A 17503-nucleotide genomic window follows, 5' to 3' on the forward strand; every position below is an offset into this window, starting at 1 on the left:
GAGGAGGATTTCTCAGAGTGTTGGGTCCTTCTCAACGGTGAAGAGGGGGGCTCCACCATCACTCACACAAATCCCCTCTCCCTTCAAGCCACATGGGCCCTGGTGATGACGAGAGTGTTGTCAGTTTAATCTGTTAGATGCAGGACTTTGGATTCTAATAAACCGATGCTATATTTAACCTGTGAAAAACTCAAGAGTGGAAATCTGGGCTTCAGGATGCAAAGATGCAGAAGGCACAGCGGGAAGGGGAGGGGGGTCTCTGTCTCCTGAGCCAGGTTCTAGGACAGTAGCAGGTATCCTGGTAGAATCTACATGACCCTCGGCTCATGGGCTAGCCCTGCTGCAGGCAGAGAGTGGGGCAGACCTTGGACCGAGAGGCCAACAATTCTTCTGTAGCTGTGCTTACCTGTGTGCCCAGGTCACAAGGCTGGAGTAGAACCCCCATGTCACTATCTGCCAGACACCCATTTTAAACTCCAGCAGAGTTCTTTCCAAAACCCGAGAGAGAGAGAGAGAGAGAGAGAGAGAGAGAGAGAGAGAGAGAGAGAGAGAGAGAGAGAGATTGCTGAGAAAACAGAGTAGATGGCACATTTGGACTTGTCTTGACAAAAAGGGGTGGGGAGAGGGAAAAACCCGTAGGCGTGTTGCCGAACATTTTTGAAAGGGCTTAATTTAAATTTTTAATAAAAGAGTATCTTTTCTTCCTTCGAGTTGAGTTGAGGTGTTTTATGTATTACACGGGTGTATCGCATGTCTCATTTGTATAATTCTAGGTTAGGAGCTCCGATTCTGCCTAACTGCAAGACTAGCTTCAATATAGTAATAAAGGTATTTTACAGTTTTACATGATGTTCTCAGCATTTTGTTGGAGTGATTTGCCAGGGCCAATAAAAGCTTGTGATTATCATATAAATGCTTCTTTCCTACTCCTCTCCCCCTCCTCCCCCTCCCCACCCCCTCCCCCACCCCACTCATCCACAGTGGATGGCTTCCGACTCCTCCCAATCCCTCTCCACCTGGTTATCTCTGGTTGCTTTAACTTGAGAAGAACAGATGATGCCCAATTCTGAATACTTGGGTCCTTTCTGCTTTCTACTTTGAAAATCTTAAGTTACCAAGAATGAGCCATCATGTACAGAATCTTCTAAAGACCCTCCAGCCCACGAACCCTGTGGGGCATCCAGAAAGGAGACCAGAGCCACCCTGGAGAGGTATCCAGTGTGACCTGATTGAGGCTCTGACAGTGGAGTCTTTATTACATGTCCCTTGCCCACAGGGGTTCTAGCCTCATGTGTGTCTCTGATTTCTTTCCAATTTTTATTCCTGAGGGCAATGCTATGCAAGCCTCTCACTTTCTTTATAAACACCAAAGTTCACTAAAACTCCCCTGATTTACGCGCAGCCTCCAACTGCCAGCACCTGGCAGACACAGCAACCGAGTCAGTCATAAACAGATCGCATACAATTTAATTTTAATGTGCTCGTTAGTCGTAGCACATCTCAGACATAATTGTGAACGCAACACAAAATTATAGCAAAAAGACAATTTTAATGCTGCCGTAGAAAAAAAGGGTTATATGAAGAGTCACATCATGGTGCGCCATCGTCAACAACAAAACAGGGCACAGAGTGTGTCACGGTGTCTGTGGTGTTTACATGCCAATATTTTATACATAGGTTCTCATATGGTGTCAGCTGTCAGTTATTTCTGCAAATTAACTGCCAGGAATGGAGACCAGAATGGCTTAGAGAGCCGGTAACCACGGGTTACCTTTCATAAGCCTAAAGATAAAACTGCAGTGTGGGATCTTGGGAGAATAATTAGGAGGAACAAAACAAAGTTACCGATTGAAATTAAAAGAAAGAAAAGAAAAAGAAAGAAAGAAAAGAATCCCACCTTGTGAACTAGCAACTGAGAGGGCTTATAAAGAAGTGAAGGACGTTGTCCCACAGAACGCCTCATGACTTTTAAGCAAAGGATTACAGTACAAACATTTTAAAGGCTTTATCAATGTTCAGGAAATACAGTACAAGTTGGGTGGTTTTCTTTTTTTTTAATCTTTTTTTTTTTCCCTTTTCGAATAGACTTAACCCTTTGAGCACTGAGTTTACTTTGAGCATCCTTTAATTTCTAATAAATACCTTTAAGAACCATGTGCAAAATAGTTATGATGCCTGCCAGGGATGGATTTCCTGGCCTCAAAACAAATGATAATAGAATGCTAATAAATATGTATAATTTAAACATGAACCCTCTATCAATATAGATGTGCCGTATAGCAAAACAAACATCATACCTTGCTTTGAGATAATGCTTCTGTATATTTTATAAATGCTATCTGTGGTATTTTTCTGTATAATTTACAACGTTTGCATGTAAAAAAAAAACATAAACCTTAAAAAAAAAAGAAAAAGATAAGGAAATATACACTATACAGAGGCATGGCTTGTACCCAGAGAATAGCAGGTACATAAAACACTTGTTATAAATGCAAGAAAGAAAGGGTCATTTAACCAGTCACATTTTCCCATAAGAGTTTGAAATCTATACAATATATACAATCTATGTTTCAATGTGAAAATAATATTCTTTTAAATTTCAAGGCGTGTCATACCCCTGCATAAATGGAGGTTCCTAATATTCCTTATAACTAAGCTGGTAAGGAGTTTAAAAACAGAGTTTCATACATTATTATTATTATTATTTTGTTTTATTATTATCTTTTTTTTTATTAACCAAATTAATGCAAAAGTGCTTCGTAGTACTCAGAGGGCTAAAGATGAAAGGGCGGGAAATGCAGCACACCCAAGTCTCATGGAAAAAGTGTGCCTGGTTTCCTTATAAATGCTTAATTAAACCGTCTGTTAATGCATGCAGCTTGAAGCATCGAGGGATGCTCACAATTAAATCCCATTTACACAAAGTTCCAAACACTTAGCACTGCGTTTTAACCTTCGTTATTTTACCAGTAACAACAGCTGATTATAAGCACCTCTCTATTCAACACTGTACAGTTATACCAAACAGTCCAGCCCAGAACGATCCTCTGCAGTGAACATAAGAACATGTGCCAAGAACAAGACAGAGGGGCTTTAAGGTGCCTTCAGCATTTTTTTTTCCTCCAGTCATTTCCGCTCTGGAGCAAACGCTACTGCTTCTCCAGCTCGGAAACGAACAGGAGGTGGTCCTCTGGCGATTTCCCGTGGGTTTTGCTAAGGTGAAGTTTAACAGCGTGCTTGCTCGCAAAGGTCCGATTACAAAGCTTGCACTGATAGGTGGTCCCCAGGTCCTCCTCCGGGGAGGATGTCACCAGTTTTTCTGACGGCGACTTGGTTTGTGCTATTTGATTGTTAATCTGTTCGGTGGACAATTTTGATAAGTCCCGTAGCCGGAAGCCCAGATGTGACTCTAGGTGGCTGATGTACGTGGAAGGAGTCCTGATTTGTGACGCACAGTCGTTACAAAAGAACACAGGGTGTCCAGTGTCCAAGTTTTTGAGGAACTTTGTTCCACCTGTCCTTCGAAGCTGGTATTTCACATTGGCCAGCCAGTGGCTAATAGTGGTCATGGAAAGGCCGGTGAACCTGGAGATGTGCATGCGCTCCTGGGGGCTCAGATCTGACATGATGTACTTCCCTTCTGATGTCTGCCGCAGGCTGGCTGCAAACTGCGCCTGCAGGATTAGCAGGTGCTGGGGATTCCAGTTTGACTGGCGGCCTTTCCTCTTCTGCGCCGGAGTCGACTCCTCGGCCTCTTCCAGGGTGGCCCCGTCAATGTCAGACTTCTCAGAGATGCTGGAAGGAGTGGAGGATTTTGACGTGTGGCTCTCTGTCAAGTTCTTCAACATATCGGATATATCTGACAAGGCATTCTCGCGCAGGGGCGAGTTTGACATGAACGATACGACGGCAGATGTCTTTGCCGTTGTCACCGTAGATGAGGAAGTTGCTGGGGATGTGGACGTGGGGGACAAAAGCCCTGAACCTAAAGAGCAACCTTTGTCGCTCTTCCCTTTCGTCAAGTCTATGGGCTGGTCATTGTTGACGTGGTAGAAATAGCGGTCCAGATGCTCCGCCTTCTTGGCCTGAAGGGGTGGTGGGGTGGCCACAGCTGCCTTCTCGGCCAGACTGTTGCTCATCTTGAAAAGCATGCTCATGGGGTCCAGCGCAGGCAGGGAGGGCTTGGCGGCCTTGCCCAAGTGGATGTTCATGACCGACTGCAGGGCACTCAGGGGGTTCACAAAAGGCTGCTCTGGTGGGTGGTCCGTGATGATGGCCGTGCTGCCGCTGAGGCCTCCGCTCAGGGGCCTCACCAGCTCCTTGCCATTCTCCAGGGGCTCTGCGGAGGGGCTCGCCTCCTTGCACACATCTCTCGGTGGGCTGGGGCTGTTCTCCTGGCTTTTGAAGCCTCCGTCGCTGGCGGCCTCCAGCTTGATGGGCTCGCTCTGCTCGCTGCTGCACGGGGACGGAGTGGCCCGCTTGGGCGGCGACAGCTTGCCATCGGGCTCTTTCATTTTCTCCTCAACTTTGGCAACTTTCTCAGTGACTTTTTTCACCAGTTCCTCCATGGCGTGAAAGTTTGTCTTGGGCATGGGAGAGGTCTGGCTGCTGGGCGGCGAGACCAGGGTCTGGGTTTTTGTGGGAGACACGATTTCGCTGTTGCCAAACATGGGTTTCAGGGGTGTGCTCTTCCCCGAGGAACCCAGGGACAACTTCATCATGTTGGGGAGCTGGTAGGCAGCGTGGATGCTGGGATAGCCGCCCCAGCTGGGAGTGCCATTCTGAGCCTTGTTGATGGCGGACGTTACTGTGTTCTCGAGGGATTTAAGGATATCTAGTCCCCCTTTAGGACTCTCTTCTAGGTCGTTTTCAGTCAAATAGTGGTACTTGGAAGAAATGTCATACTTCTCCTCCTCTTCGCTGGCCTTCTCTTTCTCCTTAGGTTTCTCATCCAGGACTGCTTTCTCCTTGTCCACTTCCTTTTTGATCTCCACAGTCAGCTTTGGGGAGACGCTCGCGGGCGTATTGGAGGGAGACGTGAACGTGGTGGCTGCCAGCGGCACGGACTGCACCTTCTCGTCCAGCAAGGTGGTAATGGTGGGCGTGACGGGCGTCTCCATGATGGGCTTCCCCTTCTTCATAGCCGAGTTTGTGACCTTGATAAAGTGGCCAGTGACCATCATGTGAGCTGTGAGCTCCTGGAGAGTGTCATGGGAGCTGCCACACTCCATGCACTTGAGGATCTGAGACTTGCGGGCCTCGAAGTGCCACGCATAGCTGGCCCCGTTCTGGTGGCCGTACCGGTTATTTGGCGTGATGTAAGGGTTGGAGTTCTTCTGCAGAGCATCGCTGGCATCAGAAAGGGTGGCTTTGGGGGTTCCACCTGTGGAATCAGGGGAGCTAGGCAGCTCCAGCTCCAGAGAAGGTTTCTTCCGAGCAGCGGGGATGATTTTGGCTGCGACGGGTGTGACGGGTTCCTTGAGAGGCACTTTTTGGTAGTGTTTCGTTTTGATCATGTGGACGCTCAGGTCTTGGAGGGACTCAAAGGAGTGGCCACAGTACATACACTTCAGGACCTTCTGAGCATCCTCCTTGCCCTCCATCTCCAACAAAGACCGTTTGCGAGGCTTGGACCAGCGCTTGGGGTTGTTGTTGTCGGTCTCGTGGTTGTCATCGCGATAGTGACCCGTCTCATTCATGTGCACCGTCAGCTCTACCAGGGTGTCATAGGCGGCGCTACAGTCTTTGCAGCGGAACTTGCTGGCCCCGGTAAAGATGGAGCCGTACAGCTTGCTGCTCTGGCGGTACAGCTGCACGGTGCTGAACAGGCTGGGCTCGGGTAGCATCCGGTTCTGGGACACCTGCTGCAGCGTCTTCGCCATGGCACTCTGGTGCCAGTCAAAGCTCCCGCTGCCACAGCTGCTGCTGCTACTGCTGCTGCTGCTGCTGCTTCCGCCATTGTTCTCGGAGGAGGGCTGGTGCAGATTCAGGTTGAGGTTGGACCAATAGGAATTGGACAGGAAGTTGTTGTACACGGCCTTCATCTGCTCCAGGCTATCCGACACGGTTGTGTCCTCCAGGGGCACCTGGACTTCCTTGGTCTCCTCTTCATTCTTGATGGAACTACTTTCGAAGTCAGCCATCCGGTCACTGGTCTCACTGATGTGAGATTCGCTGTCCATTTCATGGCTGGAAAACTCAGCTGCCGGGGAGTTCTGGTAGCTCGGGCAGGCCTTGCTGAGTTCCTTCTCCGGACACATGTACTTGGCTGAGGGTTCTCCAACGGCCGCTTGCTCCTCGGGTTCTATGTCATCTTCTACCAAGGCAGCCGCCTTTAACTCATCGGAAACATAGGCTGCCAAGATCACAGGTGAGAACAAAGAGGAAGGAGAGAGAGAGAGAGAGAGAGAGAGAGAGAGAGAGAGAGAGAGAGAGAGAGAGAGAGAGAGAGAGAGAGAGAACGAGAACGTTAATAACCAAGTGTGGGTCACACCTAGAATACATTCTTGACTCTTGGGAAGGTGGCAAAGGAGACGGGCACATTTATTTGTAAAATTAAATAGTTAAAATGTGATGTTTCTTTGGAGCAAAAAAAAAAATTCTGCTCTTCAAACATAATTTGCCACCTTATTCTTCTCAAGGGGCAACAGCTTGAAATTAAAACTAAATTTGAAATTAATGAAGCACATTCTGGAGGTGGCATTCACTTCTAAAGTAATAAATTACTTGTATCAACCTCAGAGACAGCAGTTCCTGTCTGTCAATTAATATGTCTTATGCTTCTCCTACCTCTAATGCATTTCTTAACAGACAGACTCACAATTTAAATTAAGCAAGCACTTTTTTTCACTCATTACATTTTTGAGGCTCTGTCTTTAATAAATACAAAGTACAAAAACATCAATAAGATTTTTTCACCTAGTAAAAAAGAAAGTTCGTCAATTATGATAAATTAAAACCAAAGACTGTGGCTTTTTCTTCTTCTTCTTCCTAGAAAAGTAGTTTTTTAAAGAAAAGAAAAGAAAGCCCAGAGCAAGCTTTGTACCAAGGATAGGCTCCTGAAGTATTCTGAATGGGACAGAAGATGGGGAGTGGCTAGCACCCAGCGCAGGCCCCGTCCCGACAGGCTCAGTTTCCCACCCACCCACCCACCCACACCATCATGTGGAACTATAGCAGAACAGGTTCAGGAAAATCGGTATTCGGAGCTCACTCCTGCTGTATAAATATATACAAGACCTGCTGGTGGACCTTACAAATGTCAAAGTGTTTGCTCTTTAGACTACTTTGTCAATATTTACTCTGCACAGGCTCCATGGGTATCCTACAGGGATTCTGTCCTTTTGGAGGCCTTGTGCTGGGAATGGAAACTGAGCAGGCTTTCCCGAGCAGGTGGATGGCAGGGCCCAGCAGCTGGGAGTTCTAGATGAACCCCCACCCCTTCGGGAGGCACAGAGCCTGGGGACCTCCTGTGCAATGGGACACTACGGTACAACTTTTCCAACCCCTGGGTATTCTATACCTTGGTGGTCTTATCTATGCTGTGGCGTGACTAACACTGCGTGAGCAACAGCTTTAAGTAAAGGAGAAAGGGGAACGAGTGGGTGATGTTTTTTCCTGTCAGGATCTAAAGTGGACGTAGGGTGTGTCGTGTGCACTACCTCTGGGGAGGTAGAGGCAGCAGGGCGGACTTGACACGAGCCTGTTCTACATAGTGAGCTCCAGGCCATCAGCCAGGGCTTCATGATAAGACCTTTTACAAGTTGGTTCCAAAAGGCCAAGGGTGACTCTATGGAGTGGCGGGAAGATGGCACTGGTAATTGCCAAAGCTGATTTTAAAACATAAGAGATCTTAGAAGGGGGTGAGGGGAATGTCCCGTTTGTAGAATTCAATAGGTGAGGAGATTTGCTCCAGGTGAATTTTAGATGAGAAAAAATAAAGTTTAAAAGAATGGAAATGATTCTTTGAAAACCATACAGTGACTATGCCTACCCCACCTCTATCAGCATCCTTCCTACATCTGCATCAAATTTGGATTTGTTCTGAGTCCCACAGTTTCTAAGCCGAACTGTAAGGGAGGTAACATGTGATCTTGGATGGGAACCACGACCCCGTCTTGAGAAAGGGACACTTTTCTTTATGTGTGTCACAGGACATAAGAACCTTGCGTGTGAGCCATGGGACCCCCTTTAGAAATGTGCAGAAGAGCTCTCTCTACCTGTCATCCATCCTAGCATGAGGAGGCTCAGGCAAGGGGATAGGGAGTTTCAGGCCAGGCTGGATCACATAGGGAGATCTGTATCAAAAAGAAAATAGGGAAGAGGAACTGCCAGAAGTGTGCTGCTGTGGTGTGCCACAGGGTGCGGTGCTGTGGTGAGCCTGGAGTCTAAGGCCAGGCACTGAGTGAAAGTTCAGGGGACTGTCACATAGCCTGAGGGAGACTCTTCCTACAGACACAGTGAAGAATGTGAACCATGATTAGGACAGAAACCGGAAAGAGTGATAACTGTCTTCCTCATAACTTGCCCCAATTTGCAGGACATTCTAGAAATCTCGACTCACAAATGACTCCAGAGAGCCAACCTGCAGAGAGGTTGGCGGGAGTCAAGTGACCAAGAGTCCCTAATTTGCCTGGACTTATCCTGGCTTAAGACTTCCTGTCTCTCAGGAGTCCACACAGTCTAGGGCAAACGGATGAGGGCTGTTCACACAGCACAGTGGGGGTTGGGCACTGAGTGGGTTTGCAATTTCTCTTACAGTCCTTTCAGAGGGCAGCTAAAAAGGATAAACTGGGATTTGGTCTCTAGAAACTCACTGGGTGACCCCAAGCACCAGAGAGAGACTCTACTACTCAAACCGGGATAAGAAAGACACACGGCCTGTGTTGCTGCCAGAGACCTAAGGGGAAGCTGGGCCCTCACACAGACAAAGGCAGGTACTGCGATGGCCTGAGGGGAATGTCCTTAACATGCTAAAGTGGTTCAAAACTTGGTCCTCCACTACTACTCCTGTTTAACCGAGTTGTGATCTAGTTGTGACCTGAGACTGTAACCCAGTCAGCAGAGTAGGTCACTAAGATAAGGTTTTAAAGGTTTCTGTCCTGAGCATTGTGCTTCCTGCCTGGCAATATATGACTATACTCTTTACAGTCTTGCCACTATAAAGACACAGCAATCCCCTGAAACAGGAAGCCAAAATAAATCCTTCCTCCCTTAAATAGCTTATGCTGGGAATCCTGTCTCAACATCGGGAAAGGAAACAAATATGGCAATCTAAGACCTTGTCACGAGGATAGGCACCTCAGAGCCACCACCTGAAGCCCAAATACCTGAAGCCCAAATACCTGAAGCAAAGGAATGAATCCATAGACAGTAGACACCGTAAGACATCAGGGAACCAGAAGTCAACAGTAAACACAGGGATGTCTACAGTAGCAAGATGGTGTGGAGAAAATGTACAGTTGTGTAAGGATCTTCCAGGCTCCCATGCTCTCCCTGGAAGCATCCACACACTCATACCTGGAAAGCCATTTGAAGTCCTGTTTACAGACGTCATCATTGATGTGACCAGCTCATACCTTGGGCTAGTGCCCAATACACTCTATATACTTTCTGAGATGGACAATAGTTATCAGAGTGCTATCTGATGACACTGCAGTCTAATGAACCAGAAGGATGTTGGTACTGAAAAGAAAGACCCAACAGTAGGGAGTTTTCTTAGACTAAGCTGAAGATACTAAACATGGAATCGTCCTCCATATTATTAATGGATGCCCAAGAACAGGCATGTCACTCATCTAAGGATGCCACATGCTCTTGATCACAAGTTTCAAAAACTTGAGAGCAAAGCACAATGGCACATGCCCATCATGTCATTGCTCACGAGATGGAAGGCTGGAGGACCATGTATTCAAGGTCTTTGGTGACTTACTAAGTTCGAGGTCAGCCCGACCTATTTGGACCCTGTCTCAAACAAGTAAACGAACATAAGAAGGTGGAAGTAAGTCAGAGGAACTGCACAGGGGATGGAGGGAGGGGTGCACCCATTCCCTCCACAAACAGGGAAGCTGTTATTCTAAGAGAAGCAACCTCCTTTCCTCTGGGCCTTAGTTTTCCCAGTACAATGAACTATAAGCCTCCCTACTCCATTTCCATCTTTTATGACTTTTGCAAGCAGAAGACTAAGAATTGGAGAGTCGATCTGTCTTCCTGGTATATTAGCAAGCAAAGTCTCCATAAATCGTATCTGGGGTTGAAGAGACAGTTTGAGATGGGTTAAGAATACTGCCTTTGAAGAGGACCCAAGTTCAGTTTCTGGTACCCATAGCAGGCAACTCAGAACCACCTGGCTATCCCCAGAGGATCCAGCCATCCACGTCTTCTGTGGGTATCTATAAACACACACACACACACACACACACACACACACACAGGAGTGTACACACATATACATAATTACAAAAATAAAATCTTACTCTTGATCTAGTTCAGTTTTTCTTTTATGCTGGGGATCGTTAAATGCAGGATCTTGTATATGCTGGGCAGAAATCACTATTTTTAAAGATGTATTTTTTTATGTGTACGAGTGTTTTCCCTACATGTATGTCTATGTACCAGATGTATGCCATGTGCCCGTGGAGACCAGAAGAGGGTATTGGATCCATTAGAGCTGGAATTATGGGTGGTTGCAGGCTGAGAGTTGAATCTAAGACCTACAGAAGCAGCCAGTGGAACCGGAGATATAGGTAGTTGTAAACTGAGAACTGAACCTGGGTCCTTTAGAGGAACAACCAGTACTCTTAATGGCTGAGCCATCTTTCCAGTCTTTTCTTCATTTTTTGTTTTTTGTTTTGTTTTGCTTTTGTTTGTATTAAGCTACAGTCTTGCTATTTAGCCCAAGCTGTCTCCCACTCAGGATCGCCAGCCTCCCCTGTGTTGGAATCTCAAGCTTGCACCACTATGCCATGCCTTAGTCTTTTCCTCTTGTATGGAACCAAACTCGCAAAGCCTCTGGTTACACACAAGACTTATTTCTAGATCCTGGGACAGTTAATACCCTGAATGCAGTAAGTCAGGAGAGGACACTGGTGACTTCAGTCACAGTGCAGGTTGGTAGGTTCTCGTGTTGGTGCAGTCCCTGTCAGGTACTCTTCCCTTATATGAATTCCTTACATGAATTCTTGCATCCCAGTCTGATCTTGCTCAAAGTAGGCCAGCATTAGATAGTCACTGCCTCATTTGGAATGGGGTTAACCTGTGGTCACTGGCCTACACAGTAGTTTTAACAGCCCAGTAATAGGATTGGATCTGCCTCTGCCCCCTCCCATCCCAGCCTAGTGCAGACACCAACATGTCTCCCTTCCCATTCCATACCCTTCAATCTAGTACAAACAGAAGCCACTGAGACTGTTATAACACACTTACCTGAGGACCACCCTCAAGACTCTTGCTTCAGACAAAAGTCCCAAATAATCAAAGTCTACCCAACATCCACCCTTTTCTGCTCCTGTGTCCTTCCAGCTCTTCTGGGCCTCAAAGATGTGGCAGGAGCTCTCATACCTAACTCCCCACTATCTCCCAAGCTGGAGACTAGGAGCTCATGCTGTCACAGAGGCATCATGGTGCCTTTCTGCTTCGTGACTAAGACTGGACTCTGTGGCCATTGACAACAGAGGATACAGATGGACTGTGGTGGGGGAGAGACTTCCGTCCCAACCACCCACTACTGCATAAGAAACAAAGAAAGTTAGGAGTGTGCAGAGACTTACAAGTGAGGGTGGCCTCAGGGCGGGATACCGCCATAATGCTTTTTTCCCAAGTTACTTGGTCGAGAGTCTCTCTTCATGAGGGTAGGCAAGCCACCATGCCTGCTTCCTGACCTATATCCTGCCCCTACTTTGTCTCTTCCACAAGTGAAAATGCAGTGTGAAAAGATACATGATATCTGAGGGCTGGGTTAGAGGGAGGGAGGGGTGGACAGAAGAGGCCAGCCAAGCAGAACCAAACAGGACACAGGTAAATGAACATTCCCGAGAAAGAGGCTTGGAAATGCATCTGTTAAAATTGTAATTACCCAACACTCTTGGGAGAGCAAGTCACCAAGGAAACAATGACACCAACCTACTAGTGCACTGGTTAGAAGGATCTCACATTCCTTATCTCTAATCTTTCCAAAGGTCTTGGGAAGAGATGAAGTAATCTTCAGGCATTTTTTTTTTAAAACAAACACCCCTTCCTCATTTTCAAATAATTACACCGAGCCATTTCTGACTCCAAGACCCTCACTCTGTATCTGGATGTGAAAGGGCGGCCCCAAAGTGATAGTATGCTGGAATGCAGACAGAATATTTCCAGTGGGATCCCATACCTTCCCCTCCAATTCTCTCAACCATATTTATCATCATTGGCTAAGCTCCACCTCTAGGTAAGGAGGAAATTAATGTGTTTTATACAAATAGAAATAGCAAGCAGAGGAACAAGGGAATGTCTTCCTTGAGGAAGTGGAAATTATTTCATCACCCTGTTAGTGAGCTCTGCCCCAAGATGAGGAGTCAAAAGCTTGGGTCTGGGCACTCAGCCCACAGAGGCTGTGGGTCAACAGTTGGTCAGGGAGAGGGAGTATGGCTAGGAAGAAAGGGAGTAGCTCTACCATGTTCTGAGAAATGAATACCAGTTGCTCTGTACATGTGAGCATATTTAGGGCTGAAATAAAGGTTGTGGAGTTGGAACTCTAAAAAATGGATGCAGTGCTTTACAGACTCCCTTCCCATGACTGCATTAGTAGAGAGAAAACCAGAGAGCCTGCTCCTTGGTACGTTTAGACTGCATCTGCCCCACATCATTGCCCAGTGATGAGGAGTGATAAGGAAGCAAGGGTGGGAGTCAAGGACAGGGCCTTGAGAAGGTAAAGAGATAGAAAGGAATCCTCAGAGATTTATCTATGTCAGCCTGAATGAAGATGGTGTTCTCATATCTAGTGAGGGTCAAGTAAGCCACAGCAGCCTCAGCAAATCTCTCCTCTACTGTGATCACATTGGAGACACGGAACTGTCCAGAAGATGCCAGGGATGTGCCTAAAACTGGACAGCCATTGGGATCTCCAGGACTCATACACAGCACAAGTCTGTGTCAAGGATCATGAATCTACCTTAAAGCCAATGTCAAAGCCAGCTTTCAGGAGTCTCTAAGTCCTCCCACGGTTACAGAATGTGAAAGGCCTAGAAAAGACGCCAACGGTGTCAGGAGGTGTCTGAATCACTACTAACTGCCACAGGGACACCTCTTCCAAGGGCGCTCCCTCCCATCAGAGCAGAGCTCCAGGAAATACATGAGAGAAATGTTCGAGAGTTGGGACTGTGGAGAGGAGCAGCCACTGTGCCTGGCATTTCTACATTGCATTTTCTTCTATGACACTATGCCAAGTCACAGCTGTGGAAAGCTGGCTGTTGGTGCCTTCACTGCCCCAGGCTGGTCATGAGGCTGCTGTCTAGTCTCTAAGGTGCAGATTCTTCATCATGAACCAGAGAAAGCAAGCAGAGTAAGCAGAATATTGGCCAAAGCCATCTCCTGGGTCCCACCAAAGATGTCATGATGCATGAACCTAGCAAAAACCCTGGGTGCTTTTCCAAGTTGAAAGGCCTCTTCAAATGCAGGTATACCAACTGCACATGGGTCTGCTTTCCATGGAAGTGTCCAGGACTAGCTCTGAGCACAGCATCCTCCTGTAGAGCTCTGAATGAGAATCTCTCAAAGGCACCCATCAGCCCTTGCTGCCTTTCAAGGGAAACTATAGCCTTATGACGGGGGCCTTGGGGAAGAAAAAGCAGAACAAAAGGACAAGGAGGAAGGAATTTGACCCTATACACATTCTCCAGTGACTCCGGCCCCTGTCTGTGTTACTTCCAGGAAGGAAAGGGCTATAGCAATGGCCAAGTCCAACCCCACCCAACAGCAACACTGCTTGGAAATCATCAAAGAACGTCCAGTGCCTCCCAAGTTGGAAGTCTGTAGGTACTTCAAGAAGCCACTTTGGATACCTGGATCCTACTGGCTGCCAGTCAGGCTCCATCCTGCAAGCTCAATCTAGTCCTCTTGTCAGCTCAGCGACTACTCTAAGACATCTCCGAGTGTGTGTGTGTATGTGTGTGTGTGTGTGTGTTGGCAGGAAGTTAGAGAGTCAGGAGAGGTTCAGGGGATTGAGGGGAGAGACTTCTAAGACCTCAGAAATTCCCACCTAAATCTAACCAGGAAAACTCAGATGGACTGACATACTTGATGTAAGAATTCCTGCCCTGTGCAGACAGTGTAGGTAAATACAGGAGGCTGAATGCCCTCTAGAATTTGTTTGTTTGTTTGTTTGGTTGGTTGGTTGGTTGGTTGGTTGGTTGGTTGGTTTGGTTGTTGTTGGTTTTTCCGTGTAGCCCTGGCTGTTCTGGAACTTCCTCTGTAGACCAGACTGGCATCAAACGCAAAGGGATCCACCTGCTTCTGACTCCTGAGTGTGATACCACCGCACAGCACTCTGGGTTATTTTTACATGGGGCTCTCTACGGTGTGCTTCATGATAACCCCTCAGGAATCACAGAATTTACTGTATCTGCTGCAGGCTGGTTTGGGACTCAAGAACTCTCCTCAGACATCTAAAGAGTCAACACCCAAGGTATGAAGAGGCGAGAGCTAGGCTGTCACTTATAAAATACTCACTCCCTACCTCCGTCAGCATCCCTAGGCCTTGACACTCAAGACAGAGATCTATTTTTATCTGCTGATTGGTAGAAGGATCAAATCATCAAAACTGAAAGAGAATGGGGTTAGGGGTGTGGCTCAGTAGTAGAGCACCTGCCTAGAAACTTCCAGTGAGGAGCTGGGGGTGTGGCTCAGTGGTAGAGTACCTGCCTAGAATATTCCTGTGAGTGTTTCAGAGTGTGATTCAGTAGTGGAATTTTTACCTAGGATTCACCAATAATGGATTAGTAGCATGGCTCAATGGTTAGAGAGCTTGCCTAGTACACAGGAATCCCTAGAACTGGAGAAAAATTAAGGAGATATAACAGAAGTGGGCCTGACTAAACAGGTCTTTGATAACATCAAGGAAATGAGGCTGCATGTTGGCCATTTGCCTGATTACTAAATCTGCAACAGAAAAAAAAAACAAATGGTTCTAGAGAATATGAGTTTATGCTTGAGACTTAGGAGACAACAGGTGTTCCCTGTCCACCCACCTAGACACCCAGAGTCACATAAAGACATCTAGAAGCTGTCACGAATAATGGACGTCATGGCCACTGAAGACCAAGGGAGGAGCAGGGCCTTCGCTAGCATCACCGCTGTGTGTGGAGGACCCCAGGAAACAGGAGGAAATTCCAGTGTCCCAAGCCAGGCCTGAGGGAAGGGCACATGGCTGAGTTATAATGGAGAGGCCTTCTCCAGAAGGCTGGGCACACTGGGATGACAAGCTCCCTTAGATTGATGGTTCTCCCCACTAGCAAGGTCAGGAATATTAATTTTGTACATGTTAATTTGATGTAATGTGCACAGAGAAGGCGCATGCAGTTGGGGGCCACTGTGTTAACAGAGTACCACTGCTTGCAGGCCAAGAAAATCCGAGCATCGGTTGATTGGCAGGAGAAGGTGGTGTGTATAAGGCCATGTCACTCTGGCACAGCCAGGGTTGACAGAAGGTTACTGCAGACATTACAGTCTGCTGCTGCTTAGTGGAGCAGAGACAGCTCTGCTCCGAAGACATCTTCTCATGGGGTGAGAGTCTCCTGCAGCTCCAGAGACTCAGCATTCAGACCAGGAGCTGTTTCTCCAGATGTAGCAGAAAACAAGCGGCTAGTTCCTAGGTACCTCCAGACCATCTACATCAGCAAACCTCAGAGACACCTGCACATGTCTGCTGACTGGACACTTCTCACAGCACCAAGTCAGGGAATCAGCCTAGGTGACTGCCAAAGCGTGTGGAGAAAGGAAGTGTGGTGTGTGTCTAGAGTGAAATATTACTTAGCCACAAAGAAGGAAATTACGTCATTTTCAGGAAGGTATATGGAACCAGAGATCACTGTGTAAAGTGATAAAATCCAGACTCAGGAAGACAAATACTGCATGTTTTCTCTCTAAGGTAGACTCTAGGTTGTAAGAGAGAAAAGACAGAGAAGAAGGTAGAAGAGGAACAATTAGGGAAGAGGAGCTTGACCAGTAGGAAGGGAGAGGATGGACAAGGAGGACAGAGATGATGAGAGTACATTATATAGATGTGAAAATATCACAGAGAAATTCAGTTTTGGATAATTAACGTACATTAAAATAGCTTAAGATAATATTTCAACAAGAAAACAATTGCTGCAGAGTCGCACACAGGGCTCCCACACTTAGGCTTCTGTCTCTAGATTCCTGCCCCAGTGACAGCGGCAGCAATCCCTATGCAGAGTTCCCTTTCCTCCTAAGGCAGAGGACCAAGAGAAAGCTGGGGGCGGGGGGGGGGGGGGGGGCAGGCACCTACCCTGACACCTACCCTGTGCCAAGAACACCTCACACGGCAAAACCTCACATGACAAAACCTCACATGGCAAAAGCAACCAACAACCTTGGGCAAATCTTTAGATAATAGGCAGTGAGTGAACACCCGACTTAGGGACCATCTGAATGACCTTTGCCCTTAGCATCAAGCCCATATGCTATCCAGGCATCTAACCAGCAGTGGAGTACAGGGATGTTTGGCTCTCTAAGGTATCTATCTGTATCTTTCCCTCTGACCCACATTTGAATATCCCTAACACAGCAGAGCCATGGTGTAACCAGCCTATACTGGGAGAGGGCCTGGTTGATGCCATCTGGCTAAATCTGCTGGTCAATGATGGTCTACCAGCTTATACAGCTACTGGTGTTAGGACAAGCCATAGCAAGAACGGGCAGAGACATGAGCGTTCCTGCTGGCCTTCCATTCTGCCTCTTTCTGAGCTCAAGGTCTGCTCCCCCTGGAGTAAAACCAGAACTACAAGGCTTCAGCCCTATATCCTTCTCCCCTTTACTCTACAAGCAAAGAGGTGAATGCCAACATGTGGGGGAGCCAACGGCTTTGGGCAACTCCCCAGGAAGAAAGACTTCTCTCATCTTGGAATAGAAGCAGGGTGGGTTTTCATGGGTGTTTGCACTTCCACTGAGCACAGACTGTATACGAATCAGTATATTATTAATCAGTATATTATTAATCAGTATACGAATAAGATCCACTGGTTGGTGCATTACAGTGTTTCTTTATATCCTGTCTCATGTGCCAACATTTATTGAATGAGTTTAGCACTTCCTAATTCAAGAACCTTCCATAGTTATGACAAAGTAAAGGAGAAGAAAGAGGAAGAGGGAAGATGAGGAACAGGAGGAGAGGAGGAAAAAAGAAGGGGAGAGGAAGAGCAGATGGTGAAGAATGAAAAGGAGGAGAAGGAGGAGGAGAGGAAGCAAGGGAGAGGAGACAGACAATAGCAAAGTTGGTAGCCACACTCAC

At 47.1% G+C, this 17503-nt stretch overlaps 1 protein-coding gene across 1 annotated transcript in view; it reads right to left on the reverse strand.

The window, feature by feature from the left end:
- Positions 1 to 1486: 1486 nt before the first annotated feature.
- The window catches only part of Tshz3 (teashirt zinc finger homeobox 3), a 73677-nt gene continuing 57660 nt past the window's right edge, over positions 1487 to 17503 (reverse strand). Inside the window, exon 3 of the mRNA XM_052165338.1 lies at positions 1487 to 6355. Within this exon, the coding sequence (XP_052021298.1) occupies positions 3150 to 6355 (3206 nt within the window). The 3' untranslated portion in view covers positions 1487 to 3149. The remainder of the gene's footprint in view (positions 6356 to 17503) is intronic.

Source organism: Apodemus sylvaticus, chromosome 1, assembly GCF_947179515.1.
Source record: "Apodemus sylvaticus chromosome 1, mApoSyl1.1, whole genome shotgun sequence".
NCBI lineage: Eukaryota > Metazoa > Chordata > Mammalia > Rodentia > Muridae > Apodemus > Apodemus sylvaticus.